This window comes from Python bivittatus, unplaced genomic scaffold, assembly GCF_059951505.1.
Source record: "Python bivittatus isolate LINGU-HERP-01145 unplaced genomic scaffold, Pbiv_v1 ctg000020_np1212, whole genome shotgun sequence".
Classification (NCBI taxonomy): Eukaryota; Metazoa; Chordata; class Lepidosauria; order Squamata; family Pythonidae; genus Python; species Python bivittatus.
The window spans coordinates 79,430,535-79,456,310 of record NW_028277030.1 but is presented as its reverse complement, the minus strand read 5'-3'; the positions used below and the strand labels follow the sequence as shown (position 1 = coordinate 79,456,310).

Below are 25,776 nucleotides of genomic sequence, written 5' to 3'. Positions count from 1 at the left end.
ACAGTCCAATTGTTTTTTATTTGCAGATAGTGACGATTGCAGCTGAAAGCTATAATATCCAGTAGATATATTCTAATTTGTTAGCTAAATTCTTCATTCCAAAGAAATATATACATATATGTACACACACACACACACACACACACAGAGCGGCTAAAGCTGGCAACTTCCGGCTTTTAGTGACTCAGTAATTTATTTTAAGAATACTTATAAGAAAAGTGATTTCTGAAAGACTGTAGAATTAGGGTTCTATCCTCTCTTGGCTCTTGATTTTACTTCTATGTCGTACTTATTCATTTCATATTTCTGTTTATTGCAACTTTCTGTTTGTTTCAACTCTCAGGACAGCTTATAATAAAAGCTAAAGTATAAAACAAGCAAAACCAATGCATTTAAAATAAACACCAAAATTAGAATTGATCTTGAAAATAACTAACCGTTAAATGCTTAGCAAGGAAATGCCTCAGCATCTTCCTAAACCCTCAGAGAAGGGAAGCAAATGAACCTCCCTGGGGGTTGCTTTCCATAGTCTGGGAGCCATGGGGGAGGAGACCCTTTCCTGGGTACCTGTGCTTTCAGACACGGTGTGTGTGTGTGTGGGGGGGGACTTCTTCAGAAGAGATGGAAATAATGGGGTAGATTCACAGCAGGCCCTAAGCCATTTAGGGCTTCAAAGATCCACACCAACATCTTGAACTATGCCTGGTAGGCAACTCATAGCTAGTGCAGATCATATGATCCCTGTACACTGCCCTGAACAGTAGTTTTACCACCATATTTTGTGCCAATTGCAACTTCTGGATGCTCTTCAAGGATAGCCTGCCTAAATGTGTATTGCAGTAGTCAAGATTGTATCTATGGTATGGATAATTCTTGCTAAGTCTCACGAACTGAAAATGTCCTTGCCATAGTTGCTATCTGCAAATCTAAGGACAGCTGGGACTCAAGGACCACTCCCAAACTGTGAAGCTGCTCTTTCTGGCAGAGTCAATCCCATCCAGAACAGTTTTAAGAACAAATTCAAGCTTTCTCCTTTGCAACAGCATCCCCATCTTGTCTGAATTTATTCAGTTTATCAGAATATACATAGCACTGTAAACTCTTAGCAGATGCTCTTGAATGATACCTCTGAACATTACAGCTGTTGGAGTGAACATATTAATGAGCTAGTAGGGAAAAACAGTCAAAACTACAGAGTTAATATGAACTGAATATGAAATAAAGCATTAGTGCTCAGAAGAGCAACTAGAAGAAATCACATCTTACGAATGAACTTCACTTTTCCATTCTTCTCCTGCTTCTTTAGATCTTCCTTAATCCCTGTTTTTGTATTTATTCTCCCCTTTAACATTTCTATGTGCAATGTAATGAATAATCCACACACTAAGGATATTTTAATCCTAGTTTCTGTTGCATATATCCAGGTATAGTACATGTAAAATTTAATCTGTAGGATTTGGGGAAAATGTTAAATGTGAAATATGGGCACGTGCTTCACTGTAGCCAATGCTCCATCATCCACAGACGATGGGTCTGCTTCAATGTGCAAAATGGGGGCAGCTGCAGGAAATGAGGAGACAGAAAATCAGTAAGTCTATCTACAAGAATGGCTGTTATGAGCTCATCAGTTCTCAGCCTAACTCAGCTGAGCGCTTAGCACAGCGCAAGCAGCGTGATACCGAGTACTGGATATGCAGAATTTTGCCAAGAAAGCAAACGAGATATTAAACTAAAACCATGATTATTTCCCCTAATATATCCAATTTTGTTTTGAAATACCAGCATGGAGAGAGAGAAAAGAAATAATAATCTGGAATTTGGGCTTGCAGGGGAAATGGGTATGCCATGTTTTTCATAAAAGCTGCCCCTTGGAAAGAACAGCTTCCTTTCCAAAACTAAGAACAGCATGAGTGTTTTTAATTCTGTGCCACAGACCTGGGCTTCATTCCCCCTCAGTAATTATGTATTTAATATAAAATGCAGCTTAGCCCTAAGCTAAAGAACTGGATGGACAAATGAACCTAGAAACCTTACAAGTTCTATGCAATTACGGATCTTAATTCTGACTTCACCCTAAGTACATACAAGCAATAAGCCTATACAAAATGTCTTCCATTCACTACAAAGGTGATGCCACGCATCTTGCACCAAAGAAGCAATGCTATTCACCTCAGGAGGTGCTTGTCACTTGGCACGATGATGGTGGCCTCAGAGCAGTACAAAGCAAGGCAAAATGGATGCTTCATTTCACTTCTAGAATCAAAGGTGTTGCCTTGTTTCATGAAACAGTTTTCAGGGGGTGCTCTGCATGAGTCCAAATTGAAATAAAGTATCTCCTCAATCCACACAGCTTTAAGCATTGGCACTTTTGTTTTGGTCCCATTTAATTATCGTGCAGTTATTGGATCACTGAACACCTCTTCCCCAACAAACACACACATCTTGATAAATAGTGTTGCCATTTTCATACTTGCATTCCACTCGCATCAGTTCTCTACCCTTTCCTATCCTTTCAGCTTTCTCCCTGTCTGGAGTTATGCTGGGCTTCAACTTCCAGCCAAGACGCACACCTGAAAGCACCAATTTCAACTTCCATTTTGTCACGGTAGAGTTAGTGGGTTAGAGCCTGAAAAAGCATGGCACTCAATGCCGGCGATTCAGATTAAAGAGACGTCATGTGGTTTTTTAAGTCCCTGAGTTATATGAAACCACATAAGCTATAATTCCCCAGGCAAGGGTCATCTGAAAAGCAGAGGATTTGGATAGGCTCATTTAAATATATGTTCTAATTTAGTAGCCTTTTATTTCATTAGACTAGTGTTGTAAGCACTAACGTTTCTGAGAGAAAAATGGCAGAAAGAAATTGTGTGCATGTGTGTGCATGCACACGTACGGGAATGCAGCAGAAAGTGGGAAGAAGGCTGAAAGAAATGGTTGATCATTTCAGTCTCCAACATTTTGATAATGAGTGACTGTACTTGCAAACAATGTCAGCATTAATCCTTAATTTGTTATCTGAAGCTACAGGATGGTAACATTGCCTTAATAAATAGGAACAAGCTGTTACATCATGCTCCCAAATAAACCCAAACAGCTAGATGTTCATAGTGACACTCTTTTTGACTTGCTATTCTATATATGCTTTCTCACTTAAATATACAAGCTTTTATTTATTTATTTATTCATTCATTCATTCAATCTGAATGCTGCCCAAATCCAACTGAAGCCATATGCTTTCCATATTTTATTTTAGGTTGTCCCTCTTCGTTCCAGTATTTCAAGCCATTCTTGTTCAATGTTTCTTTCACTTCCTGAATTGTACACATCAAAATATTTACCTTAAATAAAATGTGTCCATGCAGTCTTGCAATAAATCAGATGCAATGTACTAGTTACTCCTCCCACCTGAGGTTGAGTTGAATCAGATACTTTAAATAGCTGGATTTAGCTTCTGCCCAGAGAGAGATTGATGGACAAAATGGACAATATGTAAAAACAAATGCCATGAAAAAGGAAGGGTGGGGGGAGGACTGGTTCTCCAAAATAAAGAACTCCAAAGACTTTTATCCAGGTCAACTGCAAAAAAAAGGCAGTATTTATCTTATAAGCACAAACTTTTGTATGAAAAAATACAGAACTGGAGCTCTCAATAGGAATAAAGGCTGGCAAGTAAAAAGAATTTGATACAGATTGTGAATTGGCTCATTTGGCAGCTCTTTCTGATCACCAGGATCAAGGTCTTTATAGAAAGGCTCTGCTATAGAAACATATATTCCCCCATTTTCAATTCTGGATTGACTTTCTTCCTGGAATTTTCTTTATTCTTTTTTGTCTTTTAATTTTCATAAAAACTTTATCAGAGCATAGTTAATATTTTACAATCTAGTGTTTTCTATGCATATGCACTCCTTTCAAGAGAGAGAAAAATAATTTTAGAATTATCCAAATACTGTGGAGTCTTTGGTGCTCTCTGAGCTTGACTGTTTGCTTGCAGATGTTTCATTTCCTGTCTAGGTAACATCTTCAGTGCTAGAAGGGAGTGGAGTTTGTTCCCTGTTTACATACAGTAGCTTGCCCTGTCAGTGTTGGTGGGGGTATGGTTTTCTCCTCGGAAGTCCCTTGATTAGGGTATTGTTCTCCGCTTGTTTACCATGTTTGCTTTCAGTGAGAAAGACAAAAAACTGAACAGCCAGCATGCTGGGAAGAGCCCCATAGTCTGGCATTTGCCCCAGCCCACAGGGCTCCAATGGCTCAAGTTCCAAAACAGAGGTTTTGTGATTTGACTTTTTGGCAGCTGATTCAGAGGAAAATGGCCTTGGCTGTCCATTGAGACACTGAACTATGAAGCCATGGCTGTGGCAGTTCTGTGGGGAGGAGTACTGTTCGAATAGGCCTTTGGACTAATTTATTTAAAAAATTAAAAAGGTCAATATAAAACCAGGCAAATTCTTATTAAGCAATGCCAGTGTATTATTAAAATTCTCCAGCCATAAGTAAGGAGGAAAGCCCCTGACCCATTTAACGTAACAAATAGATAGCCAGCACCTTAGTGAGAAACTACAGACAATTAACTAACTCTTTAAAATCACTAAACTAAAACCTATTACTCTGGAACAGATTTTCTAATTAAAAGCCTTCTTGAATTTTGCATTCATAATTTAACATGTTAGTGAGATTTCTGCCAAGCATATCCATAGTGCAGATTGGGGAAGGTGTTTTAGGATTTAATACAATCTAGAAGCTAAAGGAGGCCCATATGTAAGATGATACTCATTTCTGTAATGCTTGGAAAGGCAATAGAAAAGAAAGGTCAACAGAAGGCAAAGTAGCTAGATACTACCACTGATGACACCAGCAAGAGCAATCTGTAAGTACTCAAGACAATGAATTGGGTAACTACTGCAGTGATCCCTTATGGATTCACAGCCTCAGTTTACAACTGTTAATAGTGTATGGGGGAAAATCCTTAAATTCCCCCCCCCCCAAATATATTCCTCACTCCTCTTCTTAGTTTGACTTAGCATTTTAAGTTTGCTACACAATCCTTGAAATTTCCCCTGGAAGAAGACAGAGAGTTCTTACTTTGCTCTTCTTCCCAAAACTGAATTCTCAACTCTGGTTTTGCTTTTTTTGAAGGGAGTCATGGTAACTTGACTCCAAAGTCTTCTTCTAACTTAAATGAAAATTATCCAGTAGACTAAAGGGGTCTAAGCCCTCATGGCAGAATATCAGTTTAAGCCAGTAAATGGTTTTGCTTATTCACATATGTGCTGCTACTGAAATAGATCTTGCCTCCAAACACAGGACAGCACTGGGAACACAATGACAGATCCTAAAGATAGCAGGCTGAATTGACTCCAGGATGGAGAAGTTCTTGGAAATGTACCATATAATAGCTTGGCAATTGTCTCGCCTTAAAAGGCCTTAATCACAGAGGGACTAAACAAACTTCCATTTGAGAAGAAAAGGTTGGGAATTGCAACCCTACATCTCTAGACAGATTTTGTAATAGGCACAATCTGAGCCCTCCAGGAATCTGAAGACGGGAAAACAACATCCACATATATATACATCTTAACTTACTTTATCTTATGTTCATCAATCTGCAACTATGTTTTGTTAAACATTTATAGAAAACCATGGCTTTTGTCTTACAACAATTGAAGCTAAGCTTTGCTTCAGAGCAGCAAGAGACAAAGGGCTCTTCTCAGATCTACAGTTGTAAACAAAAGAAGAGCTGCATCATCAAAAGTGGGAAGCTGTCTGTTGACCATAGTTGGAGGATAAAGTTGGGGTCAAAGACCACTTGGACTAACAAATTAATATAGAATTTAAACAGGAGGGATGCTAATGTGTAGTCCTGCTTCACCTTTTGAAGAAAACTGTGCATTGTACAATGAATCCTCAGATAAGTATTTTCATATAGACCCTGGATTTTATTCCCTGAATAAAATTATTCCCTGAATAAGGAATTTTCTACTTTTTCCATAAGCTATCCCTTGGAATTGAGAATGGCTGATTTGAAATCAATGAAAGGAACATAAATGGTTCTTCAAGGTATATTTCTCAGTTAGATGTTATAAAATTAGGCACTAGACAACTGTAAAACAACCAATCCTAAACTTAGCCTACTCTTCCATATTTTTCAATAGAGATGACTTGTATAAAGTTACTAGATATACTAAGCAGGCTGATAGGTCAATAGCTTGACAGATATGCCTTAACTCTTTTTTATACAGTATATAGAAACAATAGTTGCCTGAATCATCAGGAGTCTTTAGAGATTGATTAACCAGTGCAAGTAAAGAGCACTGCCAAAACTAAGCCCCACCATTCAGTGTTATTTTTGATCAACTCTGGAAGAATCCCCTAAATTGAAATAGAAATATTACAACACAGCAATTAGTTTTATATATCCAACTCCTTGGCAAGGCTTCCAACTAAGAAACCTTGTTAAAATTATACTGTAAACAAAGCCATCACATCAGATAAGGCACTTGATACCCTGAAGACCCAAAGCAATTTTCAGTGACACTGATGCACTGTGTAGTGATTTGGACGCTAAAGTGTACTGCATTTTTTAAAAAAATGACACTACTCCAAGAAAGGCAGAATGCCAGAAATATTACACATTACAGTACCCTATTTATAATATTGTTCATGTCCTTTATTTGAACATCCTAGGTGTAATTGTATCAGTAGAACACTGTATCTGTACTAATAATAAGTTCATGCTGGAAAGGGTGTTCTCTTATATTTTGCTCTATTTTGTGTAAAAGTCTCTATATAAAATGTATTGTTCAAACAGTGAGATAAAAAAGATATATATTTGGATATTTTTAGCGGAGTCTTTCTGAACCTCATGCCCTCCACATTTGGACTTTCCAGCAAGGGAATTAAGGAAGTAGATCCAACACATCTGTTGAAAATCAGTTTGAGGAAATAACTCCGCATTTGGAAATGTGTTTCAGAGCACTGCTTTAAGTAATAAAGGAACAACTGCATGGCATTATTTATTTAAAATATATAATTCTAATCTTCTGCTAGGTCCTGTAAAAAGTACTCTCAGTCCAGATGATCCATATTCTCCAAGCAGTTGACAGTTCAGATGGCAAAAATATTATAGAAACATGGTTGTGTTTTAATCACTGAAGCTTTTCTGTGTAGGGTGATTTAACCTTTCAACTCAACAAAAGACAGCCTTCAAGGGCAGGGTAAGCAATAACAAGAAAACAAAAATCCTGCTTTTTTTGCTATAAGTTATGGGCTGATCTACAGTAATAATATGTTATGTCTTCAAAATCAAAGCTTTTCATGCCAGCTAAAGCATGGTGCTTTTCAAGGAAACCAGTTCACAGATTCTACTATAAATCACAAATGCGTAGTAACAAAAAGTACATGCACCTGAAAATCAGTCCAAAGACATCTCCAAATACAAAATAAATCTATTTGATTAATTAGTTGGTATTCATATACAACACGTGTATGAAATTCTTCAGCAATCCTTAATTAAATCAACCCTCCTCCTTATTTCTGTTTGGTACAATAAAAAAGAAAAAGGCATGTGGGATACATAGCTCTCTCAAAAAATCTTAAAAAACACTCCTACACTATTACACCATAACTGAAAAAGGCTGCTTAGCTCTCAAGTCAACAATACTTTCATCCTTACTTTTGGTTCCACATTGGAGGAAAAATGGAATTTAACAGATTTAACAACTTCATGAATTACAAGATGGCCATATGGCAGCTGGCACAAACTCTCAATTAGCAAAATCAAAGCGTGGTTAAAAATTTGTTTTAAATATGTCAGTGATGATATCTGCTCCTGTAACTTCCCAAGTTTGTAAAATTAAAGAAAAGATACTAGTTGTGTTATTCAAGAGGATTTCTGATAAATTAGGCAAAAAGATAAATAGCTTAAAGTGTGCTACGTAAATTAAATATGTAATAATAAACTATGATGAGCTAGGTTGGCAAAACATCCTAATCCATCAGCTAGGATTAACAAACCACAACGGTTATATTTAAGCAATGTACTAAGCCAAACTAAACAAACCACATTATGGTTTGATGTGATGGCATAGTTCAGCCATACTAAGACATTATGTTGGTTTGGTTTTTGTTTAAATTGCTGTGGTTCATAAGCATGATTTATGTTTTAACTTCTTGTGTGAATCCAAATAATTTACCTAGGCATCTGCAGGGGGAACAAGGAGGCAAACCCTATGACTTACGTACTTATATCTGACATTGGGGCACAAGTATGAAATGCCAAGATTTGTCTTGTGATATCCTAGCACATGTTTTATCATTGCTTCATCATTGTGGTTTGTACTGAATACCTATGATAAATCAACAACGTGCTTCCCACTGTGGTCAACAAACATTTCCAAGGAGACTACAGCCATGGCATGGAGACTTCTTACTTCTGATTCCAGTAAACACAATGCCCTAACTTAAACATAGTGCCAAGCCATAGTTTGTGGAATCATGACTATGAATAAATTGGCTGGGATCATAGTCTCAAATCACTATTTACATACCACAATGGCTACATCAACACCAAAATCAAATAATTCACATTGTGATATACCATTACGGGGACCCAGCCTATATATGTGGATTTCCATAAAGCTTTTGTGAAAACCTTATATGCAGGGATCTTGCAAAAACTTACAGAATCATGGCTTGAATATTTCTATGAAATGATTACATATCCAAAAATTTAGGTAATTTCAATGGTACGGTCACAAAAGGTTGCAGAGCACTGTAGCTTCTTCATGAAGGATTAATGATAAACAAGAAGGAACTACAATAAGCCTAAACTTGTGTTCTCTCTCTCTCCTCTTTGAGCCATCTAAAATGTTAATACCCAGTAATATGTTTTTTTCCCCTGAAATATTTGACTTTTGAAAGTAGTGATTTGATATGAAAAAACATAAACCCAGATTTGATTAAAAAAAAAAAACTACTACAGTAAATACAGTACTGTATTTACCTGAAGGCCACATTTTTCCTTCTGAAATAATTTATGTTTAAAATGGAAGGATTTTTTCATATTTATTGAGAATGTAGTAAATGACAATATTTCTCTATCTAACATTCCTTTTTATACATACATGAGGAATCCTAACACTCAGAGTTGTCCTTTCATTACACAAGGTATCATTCCATTCCGATCTAGACAATTATACACAATGAAAAAGCTTTCTATATCCAAGAATATTTCCTAAAAAGCAGAACCTGATATTTTAAGCATTGATATTTAATTTTCACTATGATTCACCTCTAGAAGACTTTGATTCTACCATTCATGAACTATTTAACGTCATCACTAAACTCTAGCATTCTATTCTTAGTTTTTTCATCTTTACCATGTGAACTAAGTATAAGGACAATACTCTCCACCAAACAAAGAATTTGGCTAATGATCTGCTTTACACCAATGGGGTTCTAGAAATAATGCTTTTCAGGAACACCACATATTGTTCAAGCTTCTATTAATATGTAGCAGAGACATCACTGGCATTTGTCTTTTACCTTAAAGGACTTATATTTTTCATATGAACCTAATTGACATTCTTCTGCATTCAGGCCCTATTGCCCTTAATAGAAATGCATTGAATAGGGAAATGGAACAGGGTCTAGCTACGTCTTCATGTTTGGGACAACTCAGTCCATGAAATATGATTGCTTCCATCTCTCTCTACCTTGAAATAATAGTAACCATATTACAGTGGTACCTCGGGTTACGAACGCCTCTGTTAATGAACTTTTCGGGTTACGACCAGCTCCGGCCGCAAAAATTTACCTCGGTTTGCAAACTCCACCTTGGGTTACGAACCAGATCCGCGGCCATTTTCCCTGCTGCCACGCAGTCATGGCTTCCTGTGGGCGAGATCGCGGTAGCAAGGAGACGTTTGGTGAGGCTTGTGGTGTGTTTTGTGGCGTTTTGGAAGGTTTTTGGTGTGCTTGTCAGCATGGCTCCAAAGAAAGTAATTTCCTTCGAGTTGCAACCAATTCGGGTTGCGACCAGAGTCACGGAACCAATTAAGTTCATAACCCGAGGTTCCACTGTATTTCAACAGCCCTTGTTTAATATAGTTTTGGGTGTTAACATTCATATTGATTGACTTTTGTCTAAATGCTTAAAAGTCCGGAATATACAGTGGGGCAAAGAAGTATTTAGTCAGCCACCAATTGTGCAAGTTCTCCCACTTAAAAAGATGAGAGAGGCCTGTAATTTTCATCATAGGTATACCTCAACTATGAGAGACAAAATGAGAAAAAAAATCCAGAAAATCACATTGTCTGATTTTTAAAGAATTTATTTGCAAATCATGGTGGAAAATAAGTATTTGGTCACCTACAAACAAGCAAGATGTCTGGCTCTCCCAGACCTGTAACTACTTCTTTAAGAGGCTCCTCTGTCCTCCACTCGTTACCTGTAGTCATGGCACCTGTTTGACCTTGTTATCAGTATAAAAGACACCTGTCCACAACCTCAAACAGTCACACTCCAAACTCCACTATGGCCAAAACCAAAGAGCTGTCGAAGGACACCAGAAACAAAATTGTAGACCTGCACCAGGCTGGGAAGACTGAATCTGCAATAGGCAAGCAGCTTGGTGTGGAGAAATCAACTGTGGGAGCAATAATTAGAAAATGGAAGACATACAAGACCACTGATAATCTCCCTCGATCTGGGGCTCCACGCAAGATCTCACCCCGTGGGGTCAAAATGATCACAAGAACGGTGAGCAAAAATCCCAGAACCACACAGGGGGACCTAGTGAATGACCTGCAGAGAGCTGGGACCAAAGTCACAAAGGCTACCATCAGTAACACACTACGCCGCCAGGGACTCAAATCCTGCAGTGCCAGATGTGTCCCCCTGCTTAAGCCAGTACATGTCCAGGCCTGTCTGAAGTTTGCTAGAGAGCATTTGGATGATCCAGAAGAGGATTGGGAGAATGTCATATGGTCAGATGAAACCAAAGTAGAACGTTTTGGTCTAAACTCAACTTGTCGTGTTTGGAGGAGAGAGAATGCTGAGTTGCATCCAAAGAACACCATACCTACTGTGAAGCATGGAGGTGGAAACATCATGCTTTGGGGCTGTTTTTCTGCAAAGGGACCAGGACAACTGATCCGTGTAAAGGAAAGAATGAATGGGGCCATGTATCGTGAGATTTTGAGTGAACACCTCCTTCCATCAGCAAGGGCATTGAAGATGAAACGTGGCTGGGTCTTTCAGCATGACAATGATCCCAAACACACCACCCGGGCAACGAAGGAGTGGCTTCGTAAGAAGCATTTCAAGGTTCTGGAGTGGCCTAGCCAGTCTCCAGATCTCAACCCCATGGAAAACCTTTGGAGGGAGTTGAAAGTCCGTGTTGCCCAGCGACAGCCCCAAAACATCATTGCTCTAGAGGAGATCTGCATGGAGGAATGGGCCAAAATACCAGCAACAGTGTGTGAAAACCTTGTGAAGACTTACAGAAAACGTTTGACCTCTGTCATTGCCAACAAAGGATATATAACAAAGTATTGAGATGAACTTTTGATATTGACCAAATACTTATTTTTCACCATGATTTGCAAATAAATTCTTTAAAAATCAGACAATGTGATTTTCTGGATTTTTCCCCCCATTTTGTCTCTCATAGTTGAGGTATACCTATGATGAAAATTACAGGCCTCTCTCATCTTTTTAAGTGGGAGAACTTGCACAATTGGTGGCTGACTAAATACTTTTTTGCTCCACTGTATAAGAAAAACTCTGTAGGTGAGTCCTGCCCTATAAGTTCAAGCATTTAAATTGAGGTCAATCCAAAGCAGAGGCTCCTATTAGACAGAAGGTGCAGATAACAGATAGGATAGTAGATTTATTTTATTTATTTATTAAATTTGTATGCCACCCATCTCCCCCAGAGAATGACTAGACAGACAGACAGACAGATACACACAGACAGTAATGCACAATAGGGCTGTCAGGACCATGGACAGATCATTGTGGTAGGTGCTGGCTGCAATTTTCTCTGGAAAAGCTGCCAGATGGAGATCTCTTAAGGCTGGTTGGTTTGGTCCTGCTGTTAACCCTTTCCCTTTTGAGTCTCTAAAATGTTCAGTAACGGCTCTTAATTTGTGGAGGAGATCAGGCTGCCTCAGGCAGTAGATACAAACAAAATTAGCATAATAAATGTTTTCTCAGCCCAACAGACCACAAAAAGGCATACCTGCAACATCAAAATCCCAGTGTACAAAATGCTTAGGCATTTCATTGGACTGATAAGAATGTGTTTAAGATATACTATACTTTAAGTATATACACTATACTTTATACCCAACATTAATGTCTTTTCAGCAACTCTGTCTGAAACAAAAATAAATTATAGGTATCAACAGGTGGCATTTCATGCTCTAAAAGCTCTACTATATACCCTCTCATCTTCCTAATCATCTAGCTTTTTATTTCTTCCCCTCTCACTTAGGAACAGATGATATGTATTTTCTAGTGCGTTTCTCCTGTGCTTATGCATATATTTTCCATTGGAGTTTGACGCATCCTGCCTTCAACTCATGTTTCACTTATTTGCCACCACAGGGAAAAGCGCTACCGTGGAGTTTGGGTCATTTACAAGGCTGCTGCCATAACTCAGGAATTGTGTCACCACTCTGTAGGGTTTGCTGATCTGTGCCATGGTGAAAGAAATGGTTTTGAACCTTTTCCACATTTGATAAGAATTTTAAAATGCAACCTGTCACATAGTAGCCTCTCAGGAGGAATGCTTTTCCAAATTACCAAATACATACAAACATATGCACATAGACAACTGGAGCGTATGCATGTGCATATGTATGATTGGGATACCAGAAACATTTTTGCTTCTCTTTTTATGAATAGAAAGGGCTGCTTATTATTTTATAGATCAATGGAAGTTTGGGGGAGCAGTGAAGTAAAACATTGACAAGATTGATATGGAGAAATTGAATGTTGATTCATTACATTTTCTGTGCCCAGCTACTGGCTAGCTGGGTTGAGCATCAGCTGTCTGAAGTTATCTGCACTCTCCAGATTCTCCAAGATATAGACAACACCATCCATGCTGAAGAAATATTTGATTTGTAGATGGTGAGGACAAAGTAAACATGGATTAGATTTCAAGTACATTGGAGTGACTCAGATGGAATGAATTGCAGTATAATGGAACTCACTGTAAGAAGAATACAGTACTAGTGGATTATGCTGGTAGTCCAGCCATCCAACTTTCTGTTTCCAGCAACGGTCAGCATCATGATTATAAGAAGTTCATATGAAGGCAATAGTACCCTCCTACTGATCATGCAGTGATGACTATATTAAACATAGGACTTCTGAACTTGCATTATCTATTTAGCCATTTGTCATGCCGAAAAAATACTTATAGGCTTATGATTTATGATTCCTATAGTATCTGCCCAGCTGGTTCAATCTGGCAAGGTTAGCGTGCTCTGGGTCCTATCGATTAAACAATGCCATCTGTCAGGACCTCAGAAGCATGCTTTTTCTTTAACAGCGCCTGCCCTCTGGAATGAGGTTCCCCCTGAAATTCAAATGGCTTCCACCCTACTGATATTTCGAAGGTCCTTAAAGACCTGGCTCTTTGCCCATGCCTCCTTTTGACAACGATGACTGACACCCCTTTCTAGCCTTTTTGTTCTCCTCTGGGTTTCTTTGCCATTGTTGTTCTTTTGTCTTGTGCTATTTTTCTATTTTTGTACTTAGTTGCTGAGTGGCAGAGAAATTTAATAAATTATAATTCATTATTATTATTTATGAATTCATCTCACCATTCATAAAAACCTCTAATATAGTGGTAACTGCTTCCATGAGAAGGTGGATTTTTATTTTACCTCAGTAGAAAACACTTTCCACTTACACTGAATCCAAGTGCTGTTTGTCTTACCCTGGTTTCTGGAGTTATTCATAATATGCTTTACATTTCCTGCATAATTTAATATGCTATGGTAGCATTATGGCTAACTTATTTCTCAATTTCACTCCAGGATCTTTTCTGAGTATTAAAATAGCATCAGTTTTAGTTCAGATCCTTGGAGAACTATACAATTAATTTACTTCCATTGTAGTTAAATGGAAAAGTTAAAAACTTTTAATGTATTCCTACTGTATGCTTCCTGCTTTATAATAGTAAAACCTAACTCTTGAATAAAGAGCTTTAGGCAAAGAGCCTTTGTTAAAACATTTTTGGAAGTTCAAGAATGTAACACCTACCAGATCACACATCTAGATTTCACGTGAATCTATTCACACATTAAAAACACACAAGAGCTTGTGGGGTCATGCTGCTTACTTCGGTTCCCACTGTTCTTGCACACACTGGGCACACATCTCCAGATTCACATTCAAAGCCCACCTAAAGCAACCCTAAGCATGTATCAATTTAACACATGCAGGAGGTAGTCATGGATGTACATTCACACAGAGAAGCTTATAAGCCATGTCATGATGTTTCTCACTCCATATCCCAAGTAGCAAAAAATACTATAAATACAAGAAAGAAAAAGAAAAATCTCCCCTTGTCTTCCTCCAGCGCCATTTTCACATCTCTGTTGTCTAAATGTCTGTCTACCTCCTTAATTGAATACTTGGGGTTTCAGCACTGAATAGCCTAAAAGTATAAAATAGCGTGGCTTTCATCGGCCTTTTGGATTTTTTCTCTTTTTTCCATTTGTGTAGATGTGTTTGTCTTTTTATAAATTTTAATTATGTATTTACTTGTTTTAATTTGATGTAAACTGCCCAGAGTCCCCCATTGCGGGGAGATGGGCGGGGATAAATAAAATAAAATAAAATAAAATAAAATAAAATAAAATAAAATAAAATAAAATGAAACTTCTCTCACCTTCCACAGCACATTGTTGATTAAAATATGTAATATGCTTTCTTTTTGGTCTCCAAAACTATAGCTACTCATTATATATTTTACCTAGAGTTGGCTATACCAATGTAATTCATTCCATTTTCTTTGGAAATATAGTTGTATCTCAATCTGGTTTTTAAATATGTTAAAAATCATTTTGTTGAATGATATTATATTTTACTCTCAGACATAGATGTGCACTATTTGGTACATAGTCAAGTGGCAAACAGTTAAGTTCATGCCATCTGGCATAGTCACTCTGTGAGCTTTAAAAATATTTAAAAATATTCCTATAACAATGAATAGGATAGTGAGAAATAGTAATATAAGTTTTTAAGGAATTTATACTACATTTCAATATAATGTAAATATATTAATAATAATATAAGATGCATCATCATTTTTGAATTTCTAATTCACAGAAACAGTACCTTTTAAGGAACTTTGTGAATGTGTAATTCTCAGTATACTTATTTGGAAGTAAATTCTCTTGAACTTATTGAGACATTTATAAGAAAGAATTTAACTTTCAACCAGCAACATGCATAAAGCCAGATGCATCTATTCAACTATGCTATTACATGATATGTAGAACACAGTATTATAGTGTATAGATAAGGTGTAGATTTTCACTTCTGCAGCATTTGTGCAAAAGGAATGAGAGCACACAGGTCCTCAGATGACTCAACTCAGCATACACAATTCAGTTGGCAATTACGCTGCATCGTCAGGCATTTCAAGGTCTTATATTCTTTTAGCAATACTCCTACATGTTTTCAAGGCAACTGCTGAGAGGATGCACCATTCTTATTAAAGCAATATTTTAATCCAGCTGAGTCTTACAGAGTGCCCATGTCTGTTTCTGTCCGTAATCCTGTAGCACATTTCACTGCTGTTCTAAAAGAAAACTATCTTCACCATAATTTTTTTTTACAAATGGAAAGAGTGAAGACTTGCTAAAAGAGAAAATCATTGGGAAAAATTTTAAATTAAAGTATCATCATTAAGATAATGTAGATTTTCACAGTATTCTTAAATCAGCCCTTAAAAGAGAAAATAACTTTATTTTCACCAAATTAATCACCATCTCAGTTTCCTTTTCTTTTAGCTCAGTTTTACATCCACTGACAGAGGTCACTTCTGTTCATTCATTCAGCTACCCACCTTGTTAATTTACTAAATATAGGTAAGAGCAGAGTTCCTCCCTCCCTCCTCCCCACAGACAATGAATCTGTGCTTTGTGAAAACCATCTACTACTAAAGCAGCTTTACCTTTAAAGAAAGGCACTACTTTGTTTAAGTTTTAAAATACAGAATATGATACAGCTTCCAAGAAAGCAAATAACAACATCAAATATAAGTGTGTATTATGTACATAGACAGAGACAAACAGACACACTTGTGGAGTTCAGATGAAATAGAATGTCCATTTCTTCACTTACATATATAAAGGAAAAAGAATCTGCTCCCTCCAAGCCTAGTATCTCAAGCTGTTGTCTGCTAAGAGCTGCGTATCGCTTGCAATCTCTGTTTCATGAAATACTCCCCAAACTGATTGCTCTTCCAATCTGCACTGAAAACCTTCTAGCGTCACCACCCTCTTCTCCACATTGTGCTTCCACATAGCCCCACACTTTACAATATTACATAATGACAAGATTCCTCTGCCACTATCCTTTGAGAAAAATGTATTCAGGGAAATCAGGCATCAATATGAAGTGGGGCAGAAATCAAGCATTTTCCAGGAACACTTTGCTGTAAAAGTCCTATGGCTATTTATAAGAAAGAGGGGTTTTTTTACAAAAAAAATGGAAAAATATGCATTTTTTCCTGGCTTTCATTCACATGATCTTTACAGCAATCATTTTCTAACTCCCCTCCCGCCATACAACACACATCCTCCCAGCTGAAGATGGGTCATACCAAATTGCTCTAGTAGGCACTTTCAGATCAAGAAAAGGGCGATCATTAATAGAAAGTGTAGGGCTATCAAACATGCTGTTATAGTTGGAGATTCTGCCAAGCCTGGTAGTCATTTGATTGGAAAATACTTCTCTACTCCTAGAATTCTCTAGGTAACCTATTGAAAATATGTGCAACATTATCTAAAACAAAGGATTCTAACACTAACCATAATACACTGTGAGCAATACTACCAAGCTTCCATGTGCACCCATGCACACACACAATCACATCTCTTTAGAAGGAGAGAATTAAAGGTACAGTTCTCATCTATCTTCTTCCTAGTATTTCTTACAATGACCCTGGGTTAATAAAGGTAAAGTAAAAATAGTTTAAGCCAACTTACTGTTTGTATTCACTTAATCATTAGCATTTTGTTTTAAGGTATAGCCATTCATCTGAACTTGCTGTTATTTCTAGGCTTACAGAACAGAGCACAAAGAGACTTGAAATTCATGAGATAAATAGTCTGTTTCCTTCAGTCTTCAGATTATATATTGATTAGCATGTTGCGGTTGTTTAAAAAAACAGAGGCAACGGAACACACACAGTGAAGCAATCTCCATTTTAATTTAAGCAAGGAAACTGGGACCAGGGTGAAGAACAGATTGTGACCTCCCTTTAGATAGTATGAGAGGGTTCCAACAAATTAATAAAACTGAAGAAAGAAAGTAATGCATTGGGAATTTTCATGGCAAGGATGTTGAACTTGGTTTGTATGCTGATCATAAGAGAAACACAGAGCAATTTTAAATCCATGAAAGAGGATCCAAGGTTGGTCACAAAGTTTTTTTTCAGGTAACAGAGATGCATATGCAGAAGGCACAGGCTAAAAGCAAAAGTCAATAGTGGGGCTTCAAACTGTACCCAGGTGAAGTGCCCAAGCACTGTATCTATTTATTTCCTAATGCAAACGAACCAGTGATGGTTCAGCTTATTCCAAAGTGGTGGTATTTTAGGGCACTGCAGAAAAGACAAAGCAGGTGAAAGAACAGAAGCGGATAGGAACCCGTTGCTTGACAGAACAAAAGGAAACCAGGTTGGCACCTGAACATTTACTGTTCACTCAAAATAGGCACATCCTCTTTTTCCACTGAAAAGTTGCTGCAGTCAAGCAGTTCTGTAAGCCACCTACAGAACTACTGAGGAGGAGCATTTTTGTCCTAAACATGTTTGACCAGAAGCACAGATGTCTAAAACTCAAAGTGGAATTACAGAATTGATGTGACAGGCATAGTATATCTCATTAGACTTCTTTTATTTTTACCCCCATGTAATACATTCATTCCTGCTGGTCTTCCTGGGTTATTTCTTCAAAGTAAGCAAATGCTATATCATTAATTAAAAAGAAAATGACTTAAAAAACACAAAATGTATACCTTATGCCTATAACCCTTGAGCTATAAATGCTACTGTATCTTTTCCTCAAATGAGTTAAAATTATATTCAGAATCTCTTAACTATGCTGGAAAAAAGAAAACAGTCCCCCCCACACACACACAAGGGCCTTGTTTCACAATGACACTTTTTTTTTGTTCCACCAATTTTAAGCATAGTGGAGAAGAAACAGAACCTCACATGTAGCAAAGGCTGTTCTTTCACTGATGGTCGTGATATTTTCACAACACTGATGTATACAAAGGTAAGTAATAAGGGATCCAAGCTCTAAAGATAAATCAGTTTTACCAGAATAACTAACACATAAACAACATAGTATTAACAACAACTTAAGAAGCAGGTGTAAATATGCAAGGAGTTTGATCTCATTCACTCTAGCAACAACCTTGTGATTGTCAAAGTATTTGCATTTATAGGCAGGAGATTTAAACTGCATCTCCCAAATATAAGTTCAGTGTGCTATCCGTTAGAACACACAAGCCCCAGACTTCAGGAGCTTATCATCTATATCCAATCCTGATTACAAGATTCATTCAACTTTAAGATAATTTGTCCTTTCAAGGTCTTATTTGCTTAAACAATATTGATTCAAGAAATAAATTAATTAGAGTTATATCCCACTTTTTTTTGTACAGGAGCCTAAGACAGCATACGTCGTGGCCCCTCCTCCTATTTTCCTTCATAACAACAACTTTGTGATGTCGGTTGAGCTGAGAGAGAATGGCCCATATTCACTCAATGAGATTTCATGGCTGAGGGTAAACTAGAACCTGGATCTCCCTGCTGCTAGTCCAACACCTTAACTATTACACCACATTGGCTATGAAACACATAGTTCAAAAGAAAGAATCATATAATTATGTCTATGGATATGCACATGCATATATATGTGCGTGTGCATGTGCAAGTATATTATTAGTGCTACTCCATCCACAAAAGCAGTCAGTAAGCCTTCCATACCTCTCTATTTCCTGCATTAATTTTAAGCAGTGCTCTTACCCTGAATGGTAAATCAAGTTTCTCCTTCTCTGGAGCCTGGTCAAGCATGCCATCTGTGCTGCTCCTTTTTAGACTTCCATTAACATCAGGCACATTGCTGAAATCTATATTAAAAAAAAAATTGAAAAGCTAGATATCAGAAGAAAAAATATACATTTTATTTATATATAATTGTTTGATTAAAGTGATAGGAAACATAGACTCCTGAAGATCTGTTTGGCTTCTCCAGCTAAAATAACCTTTCTGAGGTAATACAAATATTTGGTCTGCTAGAACAAAACTTGCCTTCCTCAGCATCAGTTGTCTACAACGCGGCACAGTATGTGTTGGCTGAAGAAAACATCCAATACAAATGTCTGCATACACATCAAATTAATTTCTTGGATGAACACATTGTTCTACTACATGCTGTGGTTCTTAAAGTTATTAATGGCCAAAAAGCAGAGGAGGAGGAGAATCATCTTGGCTTCCTTCTTTATATTACTACTTTCCTGATATAGCAGCAATTAGGATAAACAGCTAAAAGTATAAAGAAAAGTAGAACTGTATTCTGCCAATATCTAACAATATGGGTTAGGGCTACCAGATCTCGGCTGCAAATATCAGACACCACTAGTTGGCAGCAAAGAACTGGAGCTTTTCTGGACCTCTTTGCTATCATCTAATGACTTCTGGAATTTTTGCAGCTTGGATTTAGTAGCCCATCAAAAAGAAAAAAAAATCATATAGAGTACTTCTAATTTCTTCAGCTATACAAATCATGCAAATATTAGAATGAACGGACTTTGTATACTGCATAAAGTACATATGGATATGTTCACTGCAGTAAATTTAGGCAAAACAGATGCAATGTTTGCATCTTCGAACATCAAGAATGCCAGGCAATTTCAGAGAGACTGAAAGAATTCAGTATTTTGTCTGTATTCAGGCCCATATGCACCAATGTTTCGAGTTGCCAATTACATGAATGTCACTATGTTGTACTGTGCTGACAAGCAATATATGATTCACTATCATTCAAAAAAAAAGATAATGTAGCCCACCAAACTTCAAAAAGAACACAATGTTTCCCTCATAATTAATTATTCGATTCAAAGCTGAGCACAGTGTGAACAGATGGATCATGAGCAAAGCAGCCGAGAGAAAGCCCATGAAAACATAAGAAAACACAATTCTGTAAACTTCCATAGAAATACCGACCATGCAATGAACACGGCACTATGATAAGTATCTGAACATATTCAAAGTTGAAAAAAGCAAAGATTGTATGCATTCTTCAGAGGCTTTGGTATCAAATTTGGAGGTCAAGAAAACAAATGAAGAATAAAGAAAACACATCTTTCTTTTAAGGGGGAAAAATGTCCCTCCACTTTATAAAAAGAGGAAGCAGATGCAAACTTTGCATGGTGCTTTAGCCCACTTAATTAACTAAGGTTTAACTGCATGCTACTCAACCCTGCTCTTACCAACTCACTCTTCTCTCTGCAAATGAAGAGGAAACTGCAATGAGGCATAAGGAAGAATGAGGACTTTGCTTTTAAGTATCAGCCTGCTAAATATCTTCTCATCATTTACAGTTCTATTCTGAACACTCACCCGTTTGAATTGGTGCGCTATGCACAGCGGCAAAAAAGGCTATCAAACATCGAGAATAGATGGCAAGCAGCCCTCTAGGTAAAGAGGATGGCACCTTCCCTTTTACTTTATTGACACTAATAGAGGGGAAGAAGATGGAGAACTAAAAATAAAAGCAGATGGCACAACAGAATTAGGTATGCCCAACCACTGTAGAAACTGGGAAAGTTCATAGTCAATTAGTTCTATTTTAGATCATGCTGGTGAGAGAGTCAGAGCATACACTGCCTGCGCGCGCACACACACGCACACACACAGAGAGAGAGAGAGAGAGAGAGAGAGAGAGAGAGAGAGAATATATAGTAACTGAACAAGAATAGAAGATCTGCTGTGCACTGGGGATCAACTATTCCATAGGATAGAGCTGAAATGTGAATATGCAAAACAACAAATTGTTTTCAAAGAAGGATCTTTTAGTGCTCAACACTGCAAAGAGAATTACGTTCTGTACATTACTCAATATAAAACTGTGCTCCCCATACTAGCCAGACTGTGCCTATCCCCATGGGCAAGATCCGAAGCACTGCTTGATCATAATTCCATTTAGATCTAACACCAAATTCCACCACGTAAGTTGTCCTTTAGCATACTTCTGAGTCTCCATGTTACCACTTTGCTGAAATGAACTCTTTAATCAATCATTTCTTGTTGCCTAATTTACAATTAACTATTTCCTCTCCAGAGCCTTATATTAGTGTAATCGTGCATCAAGAAAAAAAAACTGCTTTTGCAAAGAGCTGCCACCAGTGAAGAAGGATGGAAGGGAAGAGAAAGCCAGTTTAGTTTAGAATCAGATATACTGGCACCTTGACTATGTTGAGTTTTCCCTTCTTGAAGGACCTGTAAACTTAAATTAGCAATGCACTCCAGTTTATGAATGGAATATCATGGATGGAGGGGAGGGGAGTGGAGGGGAGGGGAAAGAATTGAGTAGCCCTCAACTTCTACTTCCAAACTCAATGTGGTTCTGGTGAAATTTAAACCAAGGGGGGAGGGTGTATTTTTTTTTTTTTTGAGGCCAAAGACTGTACTTGGCTTTCAAGTTGCATACTGAGAACCGTACTCTAAAAAGTAGGCAAGCTCTCCCAAATCTCTCACCAATAGTTTTGCCTGCAAGAGGAGCAAATTTCAGGAAGCAAATAGATTTGGGGGTTGTGTGCAAAGTACCTTAAAATAAAGTATTCTTTCTCCTTCTCCTTCTCCCCTTCCTCTTGAATCTTTAGACCAGGGGTGGCTAAAAGAAGGTGTGAGTTACTGGAAGTTGTAGTCTAGCAACATCTGGAGAGTCATACATTCTTATTTAATTCATCCTGGCAGAAATGTATAAACCAGTTACTCACACCTCTCAAAATCAGCTCTACAATCTTATAATCTGAGACCTTATACTGGAGCTTATTCTCAAATTGATGTTCATGGGACTGTAGCTGTAATCCAGCATATCTGCTTATGGAAAAGAAATGCAAGAGGCTCCTGCTGACTCAAAAAAGTGATATCCCGCCAACTGGCAATAACAGTCATTTTCCAAAACATTATTTTGAGCTTAATGCCTTCTTGTATATTACTTGCAACATATATTTTAGAGCAAGAAACCTCTTCGGAGTACATGTAAGGATTCATAAATAATATGAAATAATTATTATAATATAATGCTATCTGTTGAGTTCCCATTCTCACAACCAAGGCTGGTGTAAAGATAATTTGGTTCACGAATATTAGCACTATCTATTAGGTTCAAGAATATTAGTACTATCTGTTAGGTTCAAGAATATTAGAACACTCTTTTCGGAATGTATTGAAAAGGAACAGCAACTCCCAGAGAAGGGATTTTACCATAGAAGCATGCATGGATCAGCTATAGTAAAAATGACAGAAAACAACTGAAGACAACAGAGCTTGCATAACACATATTTGGTTCCAGTGTTAAACTACCAAAAAGTCACAATATATGGACACATTCACACAATATGCTTACCTACCAATGCTCTCCAGATCACCACCCACAACCAATCACTGGCCAATATCTACATCATTTTGGAGTGGCCTCTTGTTGCTGTTGTTTTCATTTTTTGATATGTTTAAAACACACGTTAGCTCAGTGAGGGTCAGAGCCACTATCAAAATGGTGGGGAGTAGACTAAGCTTCTCCCACCTCATTAGGATTTTATTTGACCCACTTCATACTTATAGGCAGTGAAAATAGTGCCTGGAAGAGCCACTGTGCCTGTTAGCTCTAGATCCAGAGACTAGAAGGGAAGAATAATAATTTAATTCTCCTGACTTGTGAGAGTTAAGTTGAAAACCAAAGCTCCTTTGAACAGAGATACCAGCTATGTTAAAAAGCAACAAACATTCATATTCAAGGCCAAGAAGCCTAGGGCAAAAAGTCAGTTAAAGTATTGGAAGAGTGGAAGAAAGAAGTATTATAATTAAACTGCAGTAGGTATAAAGAAGGAATTGAGCCTTGAAGTTGAGAGAAAGCAATCAACTATATTGGTGGCTTCTTCCTAGTATGTAATTAAGACTCTTGTTTAGCTATGCCATGTTGTGTACTGGAGAGCCTCAAGCCTACTCAAGCCTGACATGATTGGATCAGATAACTCATGGCATAATGGTTAAGATAAATTCAGTCTAGTTACTAGACTGTTAAAAGAAAAAGAAGCAAACAGTACTGCATGGGACAATGCTTCCATAAAGTAAGAGCAAAGTGAGCCATTATGCCTGGAATCTTAAATTTCAAATACTTTTATAGCTTATTCCATTGAAAAGCAGATAGCTGCTGAAGCTTTTTATTTAGTGGTTCAGAAATGCAACTATAACTGAAGAAAATATAAAATTATGTTTTCATCCTGAAAAATGGAAACAGCTGCTGAGCAAACTGAATCCACCATCCTTAAGTGCAACCCTCCAGGGATGTTTACTTTCAAAAAATGTACAATCAACTTTCTTTCTCACATTCATGAAATACCAACGACCTGATATCATCACAAAACAGCAAAAATCTGTTCTGTTTCAAATTTTGTGGATGGTCACGTTTTGAGCTGTTTCAGCCAGAATTCTACCAAACTGTTCACATACTACACATTTAACAAACTAGTCCCCCGACCTTTTTTCTTTCATTCATTCTTGCTCCCTCTCCTTTTGTATAGAAAAATCATGACATTCTTCCAACTGTGGGGCACAGATGTAGTCCACAAGTCACTCCATGAACAAACTGCCTTCATATTTTAACGTACCTCCAGTTAGATCTTCTACACATGCACCCTTAGCATTTTTCAACATGCTCACAACTTTTATGACCTTTTCATCAATTTTTAATCTATTATTTAATATATTTTCATACACTTTTGTATTCTTCTGTTATTCTAGTTTCACTCCAGTTTCTTTCACATCTTTTCTTTTCTTCCATGTCCTCTAGTTTTTTTTTCATTTCTTTCCTTTTCTTCCATGTCCCTTTTTCCCAAGATCCACTCTTGACATACCAAGAAATGGTTTATCCATATTCTGAACCCTCCTCCCTCTTGCATCCTTCACTAATGATCTGTATCACAAACAAACAAAAATTTTAAGAGTTATATTAATTTCTTTGCCATATGAATAGAGAAATAAGCTTATGCTTAACCATGTATTTGCTAGAAACCAATCTTTTTCAGTCACCATGAACTCTAATACTAAATATTTTTTTAAACTATTTGTAATTTACTGCATGGTTGAAAAAAAAAGTTGGAAACAAAAAGTAAATTTCTGCTCTTTTCCACAACATCAACATCAAATTTTCAGGATTCTGATGCAAAAAAACTGCCTTAACAGCCTTTTGTGCTTCTTAGAAGCACATGGTTGGTCATAGCTAGAAACACAAAGGCTAGACATATCTTTGGCCTAATCAAGAAATAGGAATTCTTGTATTTTCATCCACTCAGCATATAGTCTTAGAGACTGGGAATAGGAAATCAGGATACTATTAATCAAAATTAATAGAGATTTTCATAGGTCAGAGTGTAATAATTAGGATGATAAGTCACTGCAAATTAAATAGGGCACCAACTGAGAAAGAACATGAACAGCAAAAAGAGAAACAAACCCCATTTTGTTTCTCCCATTTGGGGTGTGTTTCTATTATTTGTCCATTTGGGGCTTGTTTCTATTATAAGTCATTTGTAAAGACATATTCTATATGCTGAATTAATCTAATAAATGTGACTTTTTCACAAATATACTGTACGTTCCCAACCATTCTTCTTGCCTCCAGTTCATGATAAACATGTCTGCCTCAGCTGCTCTCTGAATCAAACAGCCAAATATAAAATACATAGGATACTGATGTTTATAATAATACTATATGTGGAGATAAATAAAAGTTACAAATGTATTACAAAAGAATAGTATCACTAGTTAAACAGCAAGAGCTCTTAGCATGGTAGATATGCCAGGTAATGCTTGCCTATAACGTCAAACTAATAAACGGAGGGAAAATCCTAAATAATGAACTATAATTTATTAGCTCCATAATCTTTGCTTTATGGCAGGAACTTTTATATGCCAACAGTCCAATTTCATTTAAATGGAACAAAGACTCATGAGATAGATGCTACTTATAGTACACTAAGACCTGCAATCAAGCTTTTGTTTTAAACATGACCTAATAAAGCTGCTTTATAATTATTAATCCAAAAACGTTTCTCTAGTGATTTTTCATGTTTAGCGCTACAAAAAAATAATTACATTTTAGGACTGGAACGGAGCTTAGACACCACCAAGTCTAACACTGCTCAGTGCAAGAATCTGCAATGATGACATCCCTGTCAGAAAGCCATCTGTTTAAATATTTCCAGAGAAAGAGAGTTTGCCTCCTCCTGTT

At 37.2% G+C, this 25,776-nt stretch overlaps 1 protein-coding gene across 2 annotated transcripts in view; it reads right to left on the bottom strand.

Annotated features, from left to right (window-relative positions):
* TIAM2 (TIAM Rac1 associated GEF 2) overlaps positions 1 to 25,776 on the bottom strand; it is a 164,067-nt gene that overhangs the window by 19,605 nt on the left and 118,686 nt on the right. For both annotated transcript variants that reach the window (XM_088142292.1, XM_088142299.1), the window contains exon 15: positions 19,287 to 19,390. In XM_088142292.1, the coding sequence (XP_087998418.1) occupies positions 19,287 to 19,390 (104 nt within the window). The remainder of the gene's footprint in view (positions 1 to 19,286; positions 19,391 to 25,776) is intronic.